We start from the raw sequence: 14,733 nt of genomic DNA, 5'->3' as shown, positions 1-14,733 counted from the left end.
ATTTCAAGTCCATATTGACACCCATTTCAAGTCCATATTGACACCCATTTCAAGTCCATATTGACACCCATTTCAAGTCCATATTGACACCCATTTCAAGTCCATATTGACACCCATTTCAAGTCCATATTGACACCCATTTCAAGTCCATATTGGCACCCATTTCAAGTCCATATTGACACCCATTTCAAGTCCATATTGACACCCATTTCAAGTCCATATTGACACCCATTTCAAGTCCATATTGACACCCATTTCAAGTCCATATTTACACCCATTTCAAGTCCATATTTACCCCCATTTCAAGTCCATATTTACCCCCATTTCAAGTCCATATTTACCCCCATTTCAAGTCCATATTTACCCCCATTTCAAGTCCATGTTTACCCGCATTTTAAGTCCATATTTACCCCTTTTCAAGTCCATATTTACCCCCATTTCAAGTCCATATTTACCCCCATTTCATGTCCCAAATTAAAACCCCTATTAATCTCATATCAAACCCATGTTCACCCCATTTCAGGACCATACGCCTGATTTACAGGAATATTTATAGTCGTGTTCAGTGGGACTTCACAACCTTTCCTATTGTGTATGTACACGTTGAAGGCTTTCTTATTATATAAATCCTGAATGAACACGATTATAAGTTAATGCCGTTGAAATTATCCAAATGAACTCTTTTGGGCAACAACTAATGGAGTCATATTGGTTTTAATAATGAGCATGTTTTACTTTTTAAAACATCACTTAAAAACCTTTCTGAGTTTTGTATGCACAATTTTTTAAAAATACATGCTTTCAATTATTGCTTATTGGAAAATATTTCATGGCATAAAAATTTTATTTTTATTTTACAAACCGAGATTTAATATTAGGTCATTACTAAACAACGCGGGCCTTTTCCAAAAAAAATCGTTTATTTTTCAAGGTCCTTCAACTAAAAACGTTGAAAATATTGCTTGTTTTATAGGTCGGGTTAGGTAAGGCATATGTTAGTTAGGTTACGTTTCATTGAGACACAAATTTCAAGCATTGTGCCTCTTAATAGTAGAAGTATTTATCCTATAAATGCTATAAATTTAATAAAAAAATAGTTCAATAATAACAAACGTTTTATCGTTGACAGCGTTTAAAAATAAAAATATTTGCTTTTAATAATATGTAATAATATAGGCACTATATTACGTTAGAAAATTATTTTTGGGAACTCATTCTATGTTCAAACTTCGTTTAAGTTCGTTACAGTGTTACGTAATTTGACTTAAAAATTAAAATAAGCGAATCGCTTTATAACGGTCCATTTCTGCGACTTAAAAATATTTCATTCTTCTAAACTATAAATTTTGCTTAATGTTTTACAAAATAGATGGGATTTTTGCTCATTTTACATAACCACTCAATCTTTATAAATTAATCAGACCTAAATGGGTCAATAGGGCCTTAAAACGGGGGAAATAGGGTCTTTAAATGGGTAAACAGGGACTTGAAATGGTGTATTAACGGGTTTGTTTTACACCATAAACGTGGTGCTAAATATGGAAAAAATAAATATTTAACAACTATTTCACAGTTTTTCACTTCACTTGGTTTAATAATGTGACATAGGTAGCGTACTTTTTCCCTACTTTTAACACCATTAAACTAAGTAATATTAGAAGTTCAACAGATTGCCTAAAAAAGATGTTAAAAACCACTGTAAATGGTGCATAAATGCCTAATATTTCCTTAATACTTGCAAATGATATTAGAAAATGGCGTCAATTGATCATAAAAATGGGGTTAAAGTACACCATGAATGATGTCTTTTTTGGCACCGGAAAAAACAGCATAAATGGTGTTTGAATGAACCGTTATATTTTAGAGTGCAATGGTATGACGGTAAAGCAAACATAATTATTCAAAATTTAATTACATTAAGACTGAAGTGACAGATATTATAAAAAAACGTCTTGGTTTGGACCAAGGCCGAAAAAACAAACGATATGTGTGAGGTTTATCAATTGACTGAAGTTTCAGATATTGAAATTTTTTTCTAGTTATTTCTATCCACTCAATCCTTAATCAATATTTAATTCAATCAACTGATTTTACTGTTAATCGATCTAGTCCCTCTAAATTAATTGAAAAAATTACATATCTACGCTTTTTCAAGAACAATTACATTTTCCGAAAACATTTTATCATGAAATTAATTATTTTGAAGGGATTTCGTGTCGATGCTCACTAACTTGTAAGCACCTTGACCGACATAGTTTTAATTGTTGCTGGCTTGACAAATTTTCAAGTTTGCACCAAAAGAAGTTTAAATCTGTTTTAAGTTGTTGATAACTGTCGTTTACAGTGAATGTCGTCTACTTAAGACAAAGCAACAAAGTTTATCCTGTGTGGTAAAGGGTAAAGATCACATAAACAGAAATACTTCTCAGTACCAATGACTTGTTATATTCATTTCCCGCGGAAATAATATGGTTAAACACATCATTCATTACTAGTTATGCCAAGAAGGTCACATTTAACTCCGACACCCTTCCCTTCCTCTATTTTCCCAATATATGGCGTTTTATAATAACCAGTGGTTCCAGTGTATGGGTCATCTGAGCCGTCGCAACACACTCAGCCAATAGATCGAAACCTTTTCACATTAGTAAACGGTACATGACACTCCAGACTTGCCCACCAACCTTTTTAACCCAACACTATAAAACATTCGTGTACATGAATGATTATGGTTATGGCTTGACACTCGCTAGCGCCCGAACGACCGATCACTCAGTGTAATCGGTGTACATTTGTAAGTGAGTAGACCATTTTGGAAATTACATACAGAGAAACTAAAACACAGGTGTGATCCCGCCATTGGGGTGTTTTCTCTCATTCTCTCGCTCGCTTAGAAACACCGCTATAGGCAGTGCTAGTTGACTAGCCTCCTGCCCGTAGTGAACTTTGGCACCGTCTGGCGATGACCCTTGGTGCGACGGAGAATACACCTCGCCCCTGATCTTTGCGCTTGCTAAAATGATTACGCGTAATACGTAACCGGTGTAAAAGTAGCGCCAACAATGTAGAAAGGGGTGGTGACGTTTCAAATGAGGACTGAGTTATGACCAAGAAATTCTAAAGTACGGAAATGGAAGTTCTAGTGCAACTTTACCTTCATAGAGGCGGCAATAGAAATGAAGAATTTCTATATACGAAATTAAATGTATAATTTCGCGCAACACCCTCGTTTGGCATCTATTAAATATTTACATTTTCCATTCGAGTTATACCAAAGTTCGCTTGCTCTTTTTAGACATCCAGTAGAACATTTCAAATATTCAATACTAATCCCTCAACACGTACTCCCTTCAAAATAATTAATTTCATGATAAAATGTTTTCGGAAAATGTAATTGTTCTTGAAAAAGCGTAGATATGTAATTTTTTCAATTAATTTAGAGGGACTAGATCGATTAACAGTAAAATCAGTTGATTGAATTAAATATTGATTAAGGATTGAGTGGATAGAAATAACTAGAAAAAAATTTCAATATCTGAAACTTCAGTCAATTGATAAACCTCACACATATCGTTTGTTTTTTCGGCCTTGGTCCAAACCAAGACGTTTTTTTATAATCTAAATATGGCATGAGATGGGACTCATTCTTCCTTAAATGGTGTTCCTATATAAAAAACAAATCCAAATCAGCCTACAAAGCTTTAGAATTGTCTGGAATTATAAAGCTACCCACGACAAGAACATTGTATCATCATGAGCACACTATAACAAACAAATCAGGATTTAATGAAGATGCTATCAATGAAATGATAACTATTACAGACATTGATAACCTTCCAGAACATAAGAAGTACTTTGTTCTTCTTTTGGATGAAATGGCTATCAAGCCAGACCTAATTTGTCATAAAGATACTGGGTACTTCACTGGTTTTATCGATGTCTTGGACCATCATAACTCTCTTAATGACATTGTGATGAGAGAAAAGGGAACAACTGTGCCACCTTTAGCAACAAGCATTCTTCAACTTATGCTTCGTGGCATAACAAGCAATATTAAAATTCCATTTGCCCATTTTCCAACAAAAGGAGTAACGAGCGCTGAATTATATTCAATTGTTTGGGAAGCCATTTCTTTGTTGGAAAACAATGGATTTAGAATTTTAGCGGTTGTTGGAGACGGAGCTTCAATAAACCGTAAGGTTTTTCGCATGTGCGCTGATCACCAAGGAACCAAAAATGTACCTTTTGTCACTAGTAATATACACGCTGCTGATGAAGAAAGGGACATATACTTCCTGTCAGATGCACCTCACCTGATAAAAACAGTGCGTAACTGTGTAAGCAACAGTGGGGCAAATTCCAATTCTCGTAGCCTATGGATAAATGGCGAAGATATTTCCTGGAAAGTTATCTTGCGCCTTTACTACACGCAATTAAGAATGAAAGGCCAATTTAAAAATGTTTCCAAGCTAACATACAGTCACGTTTTCTTGAATGCATATTCAAAGATGAAAGTCAATTTAGCTTGTCAAGTTCTGAGCGAGACAGTTGCGTCTGCGATAGAAGTCCTTTTCGGAGAAGATAAATACAAGGAAACGGTTAAATTTATTAGGACATTTGACAAGTTTTTTGACTTGTGCAATGTTGGAAATTGTTTTGAAGCCTTGGCAAAGAGAAAACCCAACAAAAGAATATATGAGCATGAGCATGATGAACGATTGCAGGTATTAAAACTAATCATGGATGGTTTAGTCAAATAATCATGTTATATAATTTGTCATTAAGTGGTTAGAAGTTGACTTTATAAAATACTTGGATGACTGGGAGAGTGATGTATTAAATCGCCCAGGAGACTATTCTAAAACAGAAAGGAGCAACATGCTTTTATCCGCAACAACTATTGAAGGGCTACGAATGACAGGTAATTAATACGCTCTGAATGTAATATAAGCCACATTTAAATATTGTCAACCTTTTCTATTACAGCCCTTTCAACAGTCCAAATAGTACGATTTCTTCTGAAGAAAGGTGCGATATATGTTTTAACCCAACATTTGAACCAAGACCCCCTGGAACAGTATTTTGGAAGGCAGAGATGCTCAGGAGGTCGAAACTGCAATCCATCAGTTTCACTATTTGAAGCGAACATGGATAAGCTGAAAGCCTTAAAGGGTTTGGTTGTAGAAGCAATTCATGGAAATACAACTATTTCTGAAAAGACGGTTCTTTAAACGTTTATTAGTTGATAAATATTATTAAACTTGTTTGTAACCAGATTTTAAAGTTTAAGAACATGTATCTTGATTTAATCACCAATTTTTGACCATATTAATGCACAAATACAACATAATGCACTGATACAATCATGGAATAGGAACACAATTATAATACTGTTGGTTTACTACAATGAAATCAGCCAATTATTGCTGTGATTACCTTCAATTTTGAAAACTAACGTAGTGTTATATCACTTACTCTTTAAGGAAAATTAAAAAACAATTTCATGAACCGTATCACATTTGTTTTCCTAGATATATAAATTATGTACATTTGTTTCAAATTTATGCTAATTATTCTAAAGGGTTGCATGTTTTAGGAACATTTGGTCACGAATGAATTGAAGTGAATATCACATTGGCTTGCTTATTGAGGTAAAAATTGCACAAATACATCAAGGTCAGGATCATTATTCAGAAATGAATACTCTGAATGTTCATTTATGTTAACTAATGTCTGTGTTGATGTGCCAGTATCGGTAATCTGAATAGTTGGGATTGGATCTTCTGATGGTATGAATTGTAGGAATAGATCACCATTTAAAAATTTGTATTCAGAATGTTCATTGAATTTAACTAATCTCTCTGATGACATTTCAGTATTAGGAATTTGAATTGTCGGGATTTGCCTTTCTAGAACTTTTACTGGTACTGATAATCTTGACTTTTTGATATTTGGTTTCATTGTACTTGTGGGTTGAATTTTAGACTCCTGACTTTTTTCGAGCAAAGATTTTCTTAAAGCTTTCTTAGCTTTGAGTGTTTCTTTCGTTTCGTATTGGTATTGCTCCAATAAGTCACGAACTAACACTATACCCCTCGTGTTTAAAAAACAATCCACAAGTTTTAAAAGCCATTTTCTACTGTCATTTTCACTGTACATTGAATTCCAGAGTTCATTGATTTCTGAATTTTGAAAAATGTGTTGGATAGTTCGGGTTTTTAAATTTTGGTTCCTAATTTTTGACACATCAGTCACATAGATTAAGTCCGATATCTTTTTAATTAATTGGATTAGGTTAAACATTTCATCTGTAACTGAGATTAATCCCCCCCTAGATAATTTAACAATAAAAGCCTCTGTTTTGTCTGGTTCTGTAACATCGAGAGAAGACGGGATTTTGTCCTTGACTATCATTTTGACTAGGTTTGGTGGACATTTTTTGTTCTTAACCAACTGAAAGGCACAGTACCCTGCAACATATCTTGTCACAGGAGTATTTTCAGTAATTACTTTACTGTTAGTGATGTTGGCAAAGGGGTTTCGTTTCCGATGTTGCGATCCAAGCAGCTCCACCTTTTTCCTTTCCCGTTCCACTTTAGCATTTTCCTTGCTAACAGCATTGTCAACCCCAACTTCCATCTTGACCATAATTTCGAGAAAGAAGTATTGGAGAATTCGACTTACAACATTCCTTTTCATTGGTTGTGGGAGATCGTTAAACATAGGGCAAATTGTACATAATAGATGCCCCATTTCTTGTTCCTTCCTTTCTATTTTCATTAAATCATGCGTTTGTTGTAAAAATTCTTCCCTAGTAGATTTAAATTGTACGCATTGAACCTTTGTCACAAGGTATGGTATAAACTGCTCTCTAATGCCAGCGCTGTCCAGATGAGAAAAAAACACTCTCACAGCTTCTTTTTCAAAGCGAAATACGAACATCTGGGTCCTGATCTTCTTTAAAGTTAATTGAAAACAATGGTTTACAACACCTAAGTATTGTAATAATTCTGAATATTTATAGGACCTATAATTAAAGTAACAAAAAAAGAATAATTACCTTTCAACTGAATACCCTTTAGGGAAGCCATGGCTCCAGCGGGGTAGCGCTAGCGCGTGGCAGCAGCGCGCTTGAAATTTGAAATGATTTCCCCCGCAATCCCCAGCCCAACGGTCTTATTAAACCCGCCCATAAAGAAGGTGCCTGTCTACGTCAAACCGGAAAACGGTTTGTACTACAATTTAAGTCACGTGGTTTTTAGAGCTACATTTTTCAACCAGCCTTCCGCTCCCTACTTAATTCTCTCTGTAGCAGGGTTCCATCTTGAGAGAACTTCATCACCTATAGGGAGGAGAGTTCTCACATGCAGAACTATACCTCTTTAAGCTAGGGTTGTTGCGTATAAAGTCATTTATACGGGTTTATGAACTTCTGAAAAAGGCAGAAAGTTTTCAATTCGTACAAATGCATAGGGTATTAAATTAGTTTTGGAGGCTAATATTCAAGCAGTAGATATAGACGTTCTTGTTAAATTTAATAATCTCTTTTCACTAAGAGTTTTTCGAGCACCAGAAACGCGTTTAATCTAATTTGCACTACAGATTTTACAAAACAAATCCATTTAGTACTCTAATTTGTCTCAAAATAATGATAAAACATGTCACAAAAGCAAGTGCCCCACTTTGGCTTCTCAAGCTGGCCCTACTGTGAGGCCAGTATCTAACCTAGTCTCGTTTTTAAGCTGTTTGCCCATAGCAACAGCTTTATACGGCGGCCCCTGGAAGCAGGCTGGCTTGCTGGCAGGCAGGCAGGCAGGCAGGCAGGCAAGCAGGCAGGCAGGCAGGCAAGCAGGCAGGCAGGCTGGCTGTTTCGCGTTCGCGTTCATTTTCGTAAATTTAAATTACGCGGCAGAGCTTGCCGGAATTTCATTATCCACCGCACTAGCGACATCTAGACTTAATTCGATCATACTTTCGACGAGAAAATGCGGTCTCTCGGAGGTATCGGGTTTCGAACTGAGGTCTACGGTGTGGGATGCGGAGACTCAACGTCTGAGCCACTACGATTGATGTTAAGCTATCGATATTTTTCCTATACTTTTCCACGCCTTGCTTATTGGTATCCCTAATTTGGGGTTTTGTTAAAGACAATATCACACTGCAAACAGCGTTAATATGCCTTGGGGCATATCTTGTTTAATAGTATCGCTTAACACCTGTAAGAGTGTCGCCTAACACGTTTAGCATAGTTTTATGAAGGTACAACACCGCCAGATTACCAATTTCTTTCGTAATTTTTTTTAAAGGATAAAACTTTCCTTTCATGAATATCATCTTTAAAAAAAGGTTTAACAAGTACGTTTTTCAATAATTTTTTACAGTTTGTATTGACTTTAATGAAAAATAAATGAAAGACCTTATTTAAGAAACCAGCAGTATTATAATTTTTCATGTTTAATTTCGAACGGTGTTTTAATAGTGTTATTTTACACCGAATTTACACTTTAAATTGGCCTCTAAAAACTCGAGGTAATAAAACACTCTTTTGGGTGTTTTTACGGTGTTTACACCGTTTTAACACCTTTTTAACACTTCCATTTCTTAGAGTGTAGGAACATTGTTTTGATTGATATATTCAGCATTTTATACACTCGTTCGATTTAAAAAGAAACACTCCAAGCCAAGATTATCCCTTTATAAGGTTTTTGAGCATTTAATATAATAATGGTGAGCGCAAGTCGTTTCTTTCCATGATCACAATTCGTTTGTTGCTCGTGCCATATGTCCTTTAATAATATTTTTTGTAGCTCCAAAACATTTCTGCGATGAATGCGAAGGTTGAAACAGCGAGACCCATTAGCCATAAGAAAAATGATCCACTGACAACTTTGACTGTCAAAGGTGATATTTCCTCCGCAGGTCGTCTCCATAGTGACATCTCATAAATAATTTGCTTGGGTATTGAATTATAGTGGGTAATTTTGTGTTCCATGATATTCATGACTCTGTGAATAATATGGAAATTAAATCCAATTTTTACGCTTTTTAAATGGTTTATAATCGTCTGCTTAATGCAGGGTTAAGAAAGTGGTTAGAGCTTCAATATCAAAAGTCTACCAAAGACCTTTATTTGAAGCCACATTTAGCTAGGTTATGAAAAGTGCTAACCACTACCGCACAAAACCCAAGAGATAAATTAATCCGTGAGTGAAGCACCGTTGCACGAAAGTTTACATACTCATGTTGGGAGTGCTTAATTACTTTCAAACTCGACGGAAAAAGTCCGAAAGTTTTAAGGATGTTCGTTCGGCACGCACCGACTTAAATTGGGGATAATACAACCAAAAGCGACTTTAGTTAAAAAACAAAAACTATGTCTTTAATAGTAGCTAAAGGTATCAAGTTCTGAGTTACAATCTATCCAGAAAGCGGACTCAGAGAAGAATCTCTAACCTGTTAGGCCGAATAGAACATTGCAACTTATGGCGTTTTCCTTTGGGCAGATTTTTTTACTGCCGGAGGCGCTCGAAAAACCTTTGCGTATTCCAATGATTTAAGCTTAGTAGTGATGAGACGCTGTGCATGCTCCATTGGTAAAATTAGCCTTGAACTCCCGGCGCCATGCCAGCACTACTGACTTGCCAACACGGCAATAATAATTCGAAACATGGCGCTTATAAACTCCATTGGATTACGATTTCATGGGCTATCGTTTCATAATTATCGTCTGCTCGAACGTCGGCGTGCTAAGTAGTGATGTAATGAACGTGGAGCAATCGTGTAATTATCAGGCATATTCATGTCCCTAGAAACAAAATTTAGATGGCGTTGGTAAAGCCAAGGCCCAGCTGGATATTCGCAAAGATCCCAAAGGTCGAAAAGCAAAGTGGGTGTGGTAAAGTGCATCAAAAATTATCAATTAATGGCACTGCGCAAGCTCTAAATTGAGTAGAACTGAACTGAACTACTTGTCGGAAGGGAAATTCGGCTTTCACGCTTTTGTTCCGGCAATTAGGGCGATGGGAATGTGACATTTTTCCAATGAAATATGCATACTACAACATTTATTGTGTCGTCACGATCACGTGATCGTAACACCAATGGATTTACATGGCAAACTAGCATTTATCGGTTCTTAAGGGGCATTTTCCACCCTACCAATGGAATACGCACTTTGCACTAGTATAAGAACTGACTTCTTCCGAACCTAGCTATTTCGTACCAAAGTCAAACGAATAGTGTGTTCCATTGAAACAAGATTAAATATGTTACTGTCATGGGTATTCCATTGACATTTGAAGTTGTCGATAATTTGTTTGATCCTGTAACAGCATTACGCGAAATTCGGTTTTTTTGCCGCCAGCGCCGGCAACACAAAATTGGCCCAAAGGAAAACGCCATTAAGTTTTAAGGTAATATTTTCAAAAGGAGAAAAAGTAAGAGTTCAAAGTTCAAAATGTCATTGGCCAAATAACAATGAAAAAAAAGTAGGGAGAGAAAGGTCCCAAAATTTCCCTATGTGGTAATGAATTTTTAAAGCGTTTTTAAGTAAGATTGGCATGAATATTTTTAGTTATACCAAAAGGAGATGATCTAAAAGGACATAGCTTTCCAGCCTAGGAATGAGGGTATAGTGTGTCAGGTTCTCTCTAACGAACGTCTCATCTCGAGTGTTTCTAAAACTTGATATCCCAAGGCTAGGCCGAATTTATTTACTGTAGAGTAAATGGTAGTTGAACACCCAAAGTTTTTCTCTACTAACATTTTTTTCTCGGCGCCAACTAACATCAGCCGCGGAAAGCTGGGTCTCACTAAAAAATTTCCACCCCCCCTTAAAAAATGTACGAAACTTCAATTTTTGGATGGTGAGTTACTCAGCCAATAGAGAGACGGATATCTTATAAGACGATCGGAGTTTACGTTATGGCGGAGCAAGTTACGAATAACGAATCGGGTGTAAATGTATTAATTTAGAGATGGATAAAAGGCTCTCAAAACAAACTCAAGTGTATTTCCGCGCCAGAAAAATATAATTCCGTCGGCTTTCTTTAAAAACGTTTGCACTCCACACGATACACCGTTGCCATAAAAAACGCAAAAATCGTGCACTTGGATGAACCCTCCATGCTTGAACTTACTCGTTTAAAAAAATTAACCCCGCCTGTTTTATTTCACTCTCCACCGCTGTGGAGCGCTGCTTCAAAAGCTCGTTCTCGGTCATGGCCGATATTTTAGAAATTTTATCTCTCCATTCACGCGAGCTCCGTTGGGAACTTAAAAAGCTTAACGTCAGAACTTTCAGAACCAGAGGCTACCGCAAAAAATCTTACATAGGAACTTGGTGTAAGATTATTCTACTTGTGCAAGCACTTACGATCTGATGAATATTTCTTTTATATCCTGTCTGACACGAAATGACTTGATGTAAAGGAAAAAATATTCTCTCCGGTAACTGTGGGCTCCAACGTAAAAATCCAATTTGGGTTTCTGCTTGCACTCGTATTCTTTTTCCATCAAATCATGAAGTTCACTCGTAGTAGTTAAGCTGACCCACGCCTTATTCTCGATGATCGGATCGTATTCGCATTGATACATTTCATAAGAGTCCTTTGCATGTATAGAAAGGCATATGGTCATTTTTGGATCAAAATATTTGTACGCGTTCGTGCGCTAGAATGCAAAAAACATTAAATCAACAAAAATTGCCGTTTAATAATTTTTCATTTCTTTTATCTCACTGGTGCTCCCAGGTCGCAAAAAAACGTAGCCTCGGAGAAGTAATAATCAAATTTGAGATATATCCTTTTAATGCTCATGTTAAAAACATCATTTAAGCTGTCAACAACCAAGTACTCTTTAAGAGTGAAATTTGTTTTCATATATCCAGACATTTCAAAGGTCAAAATAAGAGCTCCAATTAGCCAAGTACCGCAGAAAAATTTCCACAAAAAATTCTTAGATAGTCTGCTGAAAGCTGGAATTACGTTTTGTCAAATTAATCAGTGCTACAACATTAAAATATGTGCAATTGTTTTCAAATGATTTGAAGTACCTTGTATGAAAAGAATCGAAACCACTTCCAGAAGCAAGAAAATCATATCCAAAATATGAAATAATCTCCTCGCTTTATAGACAATCTTGTCCTTGGTATTCCACAGCAAGAGACAGAAGAATGCCATTGCAGATATGAGAAGAACACCTGCCTGTTTAGAGGAAAACCCTAAATTTCCAAAACTTCTTAAAGAAACGTACACTAGAATTCAAACGTTAACGATAGCTAAGTTTAAACTGATTTTAAAAATTATATTTCTTAAAACGACTTAACTAGAATTAAGGTAAAATAGCAAAAACGGATTTATGTAAGAAGAACGTTAAACGTAGCAAATTCACTACCCATCCTTGCATACTTTATTGAGAAACTTCGTCTGCTTATATTTTGACTCCACCCACAAATTCTGTACATAGCGACTTCTAGAGATCGAAAATGTCATTCTTATCTCTATTTTCGTGGTTAAATATTTTTTCCGAAATTACGCTAGTGGTAAAAAAGCAAAGTGGACAACAATGCGATATAACTCCCGATTTAGTGGAATTAATTTTTAAAGTTAAGAATATAAATAATTGATGTTTCTTTTAAGTATCTAGTTTTTCTTTCTTTGTACTAAAATTATAATTGTAGTACAGTTATAAGTTATTAATATTATTTCAAATTGTTGTCCACTTTGCTTTTTCACCACTGGCGTAATTTCGGAAAAAATATTTAACCACGAAAATAGAGATAAGAATGACATTTTCGATCTCTAGAAGTCACTATATACAGAATTTGTGGGTGGAGTCAAAATATAAGCAGACGAAGTTTCTCAATAAAGTATGCGAGGATGGTACGTTCTTAGTACATAAATCCGATTTTGAAAATAGTTAATATCAATTATATTTATTTAATTATTTAAGAAAAGCCTCTCGACTCCTAACTTGTTTAAACTGAGCATGCTAATGCGGACCATATTATACGAAGTTGATATTTTCTTACTTTCCAGTCTATCTGTAAGAACTTAAGACTTGTGGTTTCTTTTATGATTGGATTAGAAATAGTGATGGCTTCTTCATAATCAAATAAAATTGGGGCGTGAATTGATGCATATTTCAAGCGTATTTTTTCCATTATTTTACTAACAGAAAGAGGACTTCTCGGAATGTGCAAAATCTGAGTAAAAAATTGCGAACCCTTGTATACAGTACAAGAATATTTACAAAAAATTGAGATTTCATTCGGTAATTTATATACTTACGTTTTCCGAGAGATTGGCATACTTCTTCACGCCAAATTTTCGGCATGCCTCAGTTGTATTAAGAATTAACTTATTTGCAAATTCACCCTTTAACTAAACAAATATTCTTCTACTTAGTATTCTCCCAAGTATATCAGATATGAGTACAATCTTTCGAGATTAGATTTGCACCATAATTACAACTCAAAGAGAAAGCTTAGGAGCAAAAAAAAACCCCTCGAAGGCCATACCATATATTGAAGAGTACTTACCACGAATCGATGCACATCAATATAAGCTAAAACCTTAAACGAGCATGATCCACAAATACAAAGTAAATTCCTTATTGAAATATTTGATACGATACATAATTAATCTATAAACCATTTTATAAACTTGAACGGTCGATGTTAAATTCAAATAATACCTGGCTGTTAAATAGTCGATAATATATTTTCTCTCTTCAAGGTAATACTTCATGTTCAGGTTTGTATGTCCTTAAACTGAGATGATTATTGAGAATAAAAAATTTTTTGTTACACTCGTCATGAAAGTGTTTACATTCGTTTCAGTGTAATAATAATAATAATGTAGGCTTTGTCTATGAAGGGATTTCCACACTAAGCCTGTGGCTTATTTGCAGGTGGGTCTCTTTTCATTGCATAGAGGGGTGGTACCAGTAATTTATACCTCTTCTAGGAATGCGCAAATTGAAATATATACCCTATGCTGCGATGTGTGAGGTATAAGAGGGTCAGGGCTCTACACGGATATCTATAGATATCAGAATGTAAATTATTTTTGAGTCATCCGATTGGGTCTTAAAAACTCCTACACAAGCATCCAAAAACACTGCGTTTCACGTTGTTCCCGTGGTATCAGGGATATGAATAACAACAGGGTTTCCCGAGGGGGCCGTCGCTCCTTCAAATCTCGTACACATAGGTTTTCAATTCATTCAAATCACTTCCCAAATCAAGCAAATCACTAAAATCGCTATGAAATCAATCAAATCGTTCAAATCGCTGCACAAAACAGTGATTTATACCAACTTCAACTCTACTTAATGAGGTTATTTTTGGCCTCGAAAATGAGTTTGTATCACTCCTCCAATAATTTCTACTGTAATTATAGACACATATTCAAAATTCATCAAGGTAGGTTCAAAATCTTTAACTAACATGTTAATGGCAATTAAAAACATCTAGGGTACCGTTTCAGTACCGCGGGAAGCCTCCAACTTCTGTTTACTTTGGTCGCGGTTCATTTTCTCTAGACGTAATACGTCATTCGCGTCTGTATGACCTAACCCCACGAGATCCAATGTGAAAGCGTAGAGCAATGATGTACATTGGGGGAGGGGTACTTGTCCACTGATACCGGCGTATGAATAGAAGCCTAAAATCTCGCGTTTTATACCTTCTTATGGTATATTTCTTCTTGAAATTACTCAAAGATATTATTT

The 14,733-nt window shown here is 35.6% G+C and overlaps 2 protein-coding genes across 3 annotated transcripts; both read right to left on the bottom strand.

Moving 5' to 3' along the window:
• Window positions 1-5,276: 5,276 nt before the first annotated feature.
• Window positions 5,277-6,976, bottom strand: LOC149616319 (uncharacterized). 2 transcript variants are annotated; one of them, XM_089856398.1, is made up of 2 exons: window positions 6,511-6,976; window positions 5,277-6,453 (listed from the first exon to the last, which is right to left on the bottom strand). In XM_089856398.1, exons 1-2 carry the CDS (start codon window positions 6,940-6,942, stop codon window positions 5,644-5,646), a joined length of 1,242 nt encoding a protein of 413 aa, XP_089712524.1. In that variant the 5' UTR covers window positions 6,943-6,976; the 3' UTR covers window positions 5,277-5,643. The 2 variants fall into 2 exon arrangements, with proteins under 2 accessions (XP_089712524.1, XP_089712525.1); XM_089856399.1 differs by having other exon boundaries at window positions 5,277-6,770; window positions 6,841-6,974.
• Window positions 6,977-8,403: 1,427 nt separating this feature from the next.
• LOC149616318 (uncharacterized) lies at window positions 8,404-13,370 on the bottom strand. The gene is made up of 6 exons (XM_089856302.1): window positions 13,290-13,370; window positions 13,031-13,204; window positions 12,053-12,203; window positions 11,739-11,974; window positions 11,375-11,670; window positions 8,404-9,005 (listed from the first exon to the last, which is right to left on the bottom strand). Exons 2-6 carry the CDS (start codon window positions 13,160-13,162, stop codon window positions 8,789-8,791), a joined length of 1,032 nt encoding a protein of 343 aa, XP_089712428.1. The 5' UTR covers window positions 13,163-13,204; window positions 13,290-13,370; the 3' UTR covers window positions 8,404-8,788.
• Window positions 13,371-14,733: the final 1,363 nt, after the last annotated feature.

Source organism: Phalangium opilio, unplaced genomic scaffold, assembly GCF_054372755.1.
Source record: "Phalangium opilio isolate 3A_F unplaced genomic scaffold, DU_Popi_V2 ptg000217l_1, whole genome shotgun sequence".
In the NCBI taxonomy this organism is placed as follows: Eukaryota; Metazoa; Arthropoda; class Arachnida; order Opiliones; family Phalangiidae; genus Phalangium; species Phalangium opilio.
The sequence above is the reverse complement of the archived record's forward strand: the minus strand, read 5'-3'. Positions and strand labels throughout refer to the sequence as shown.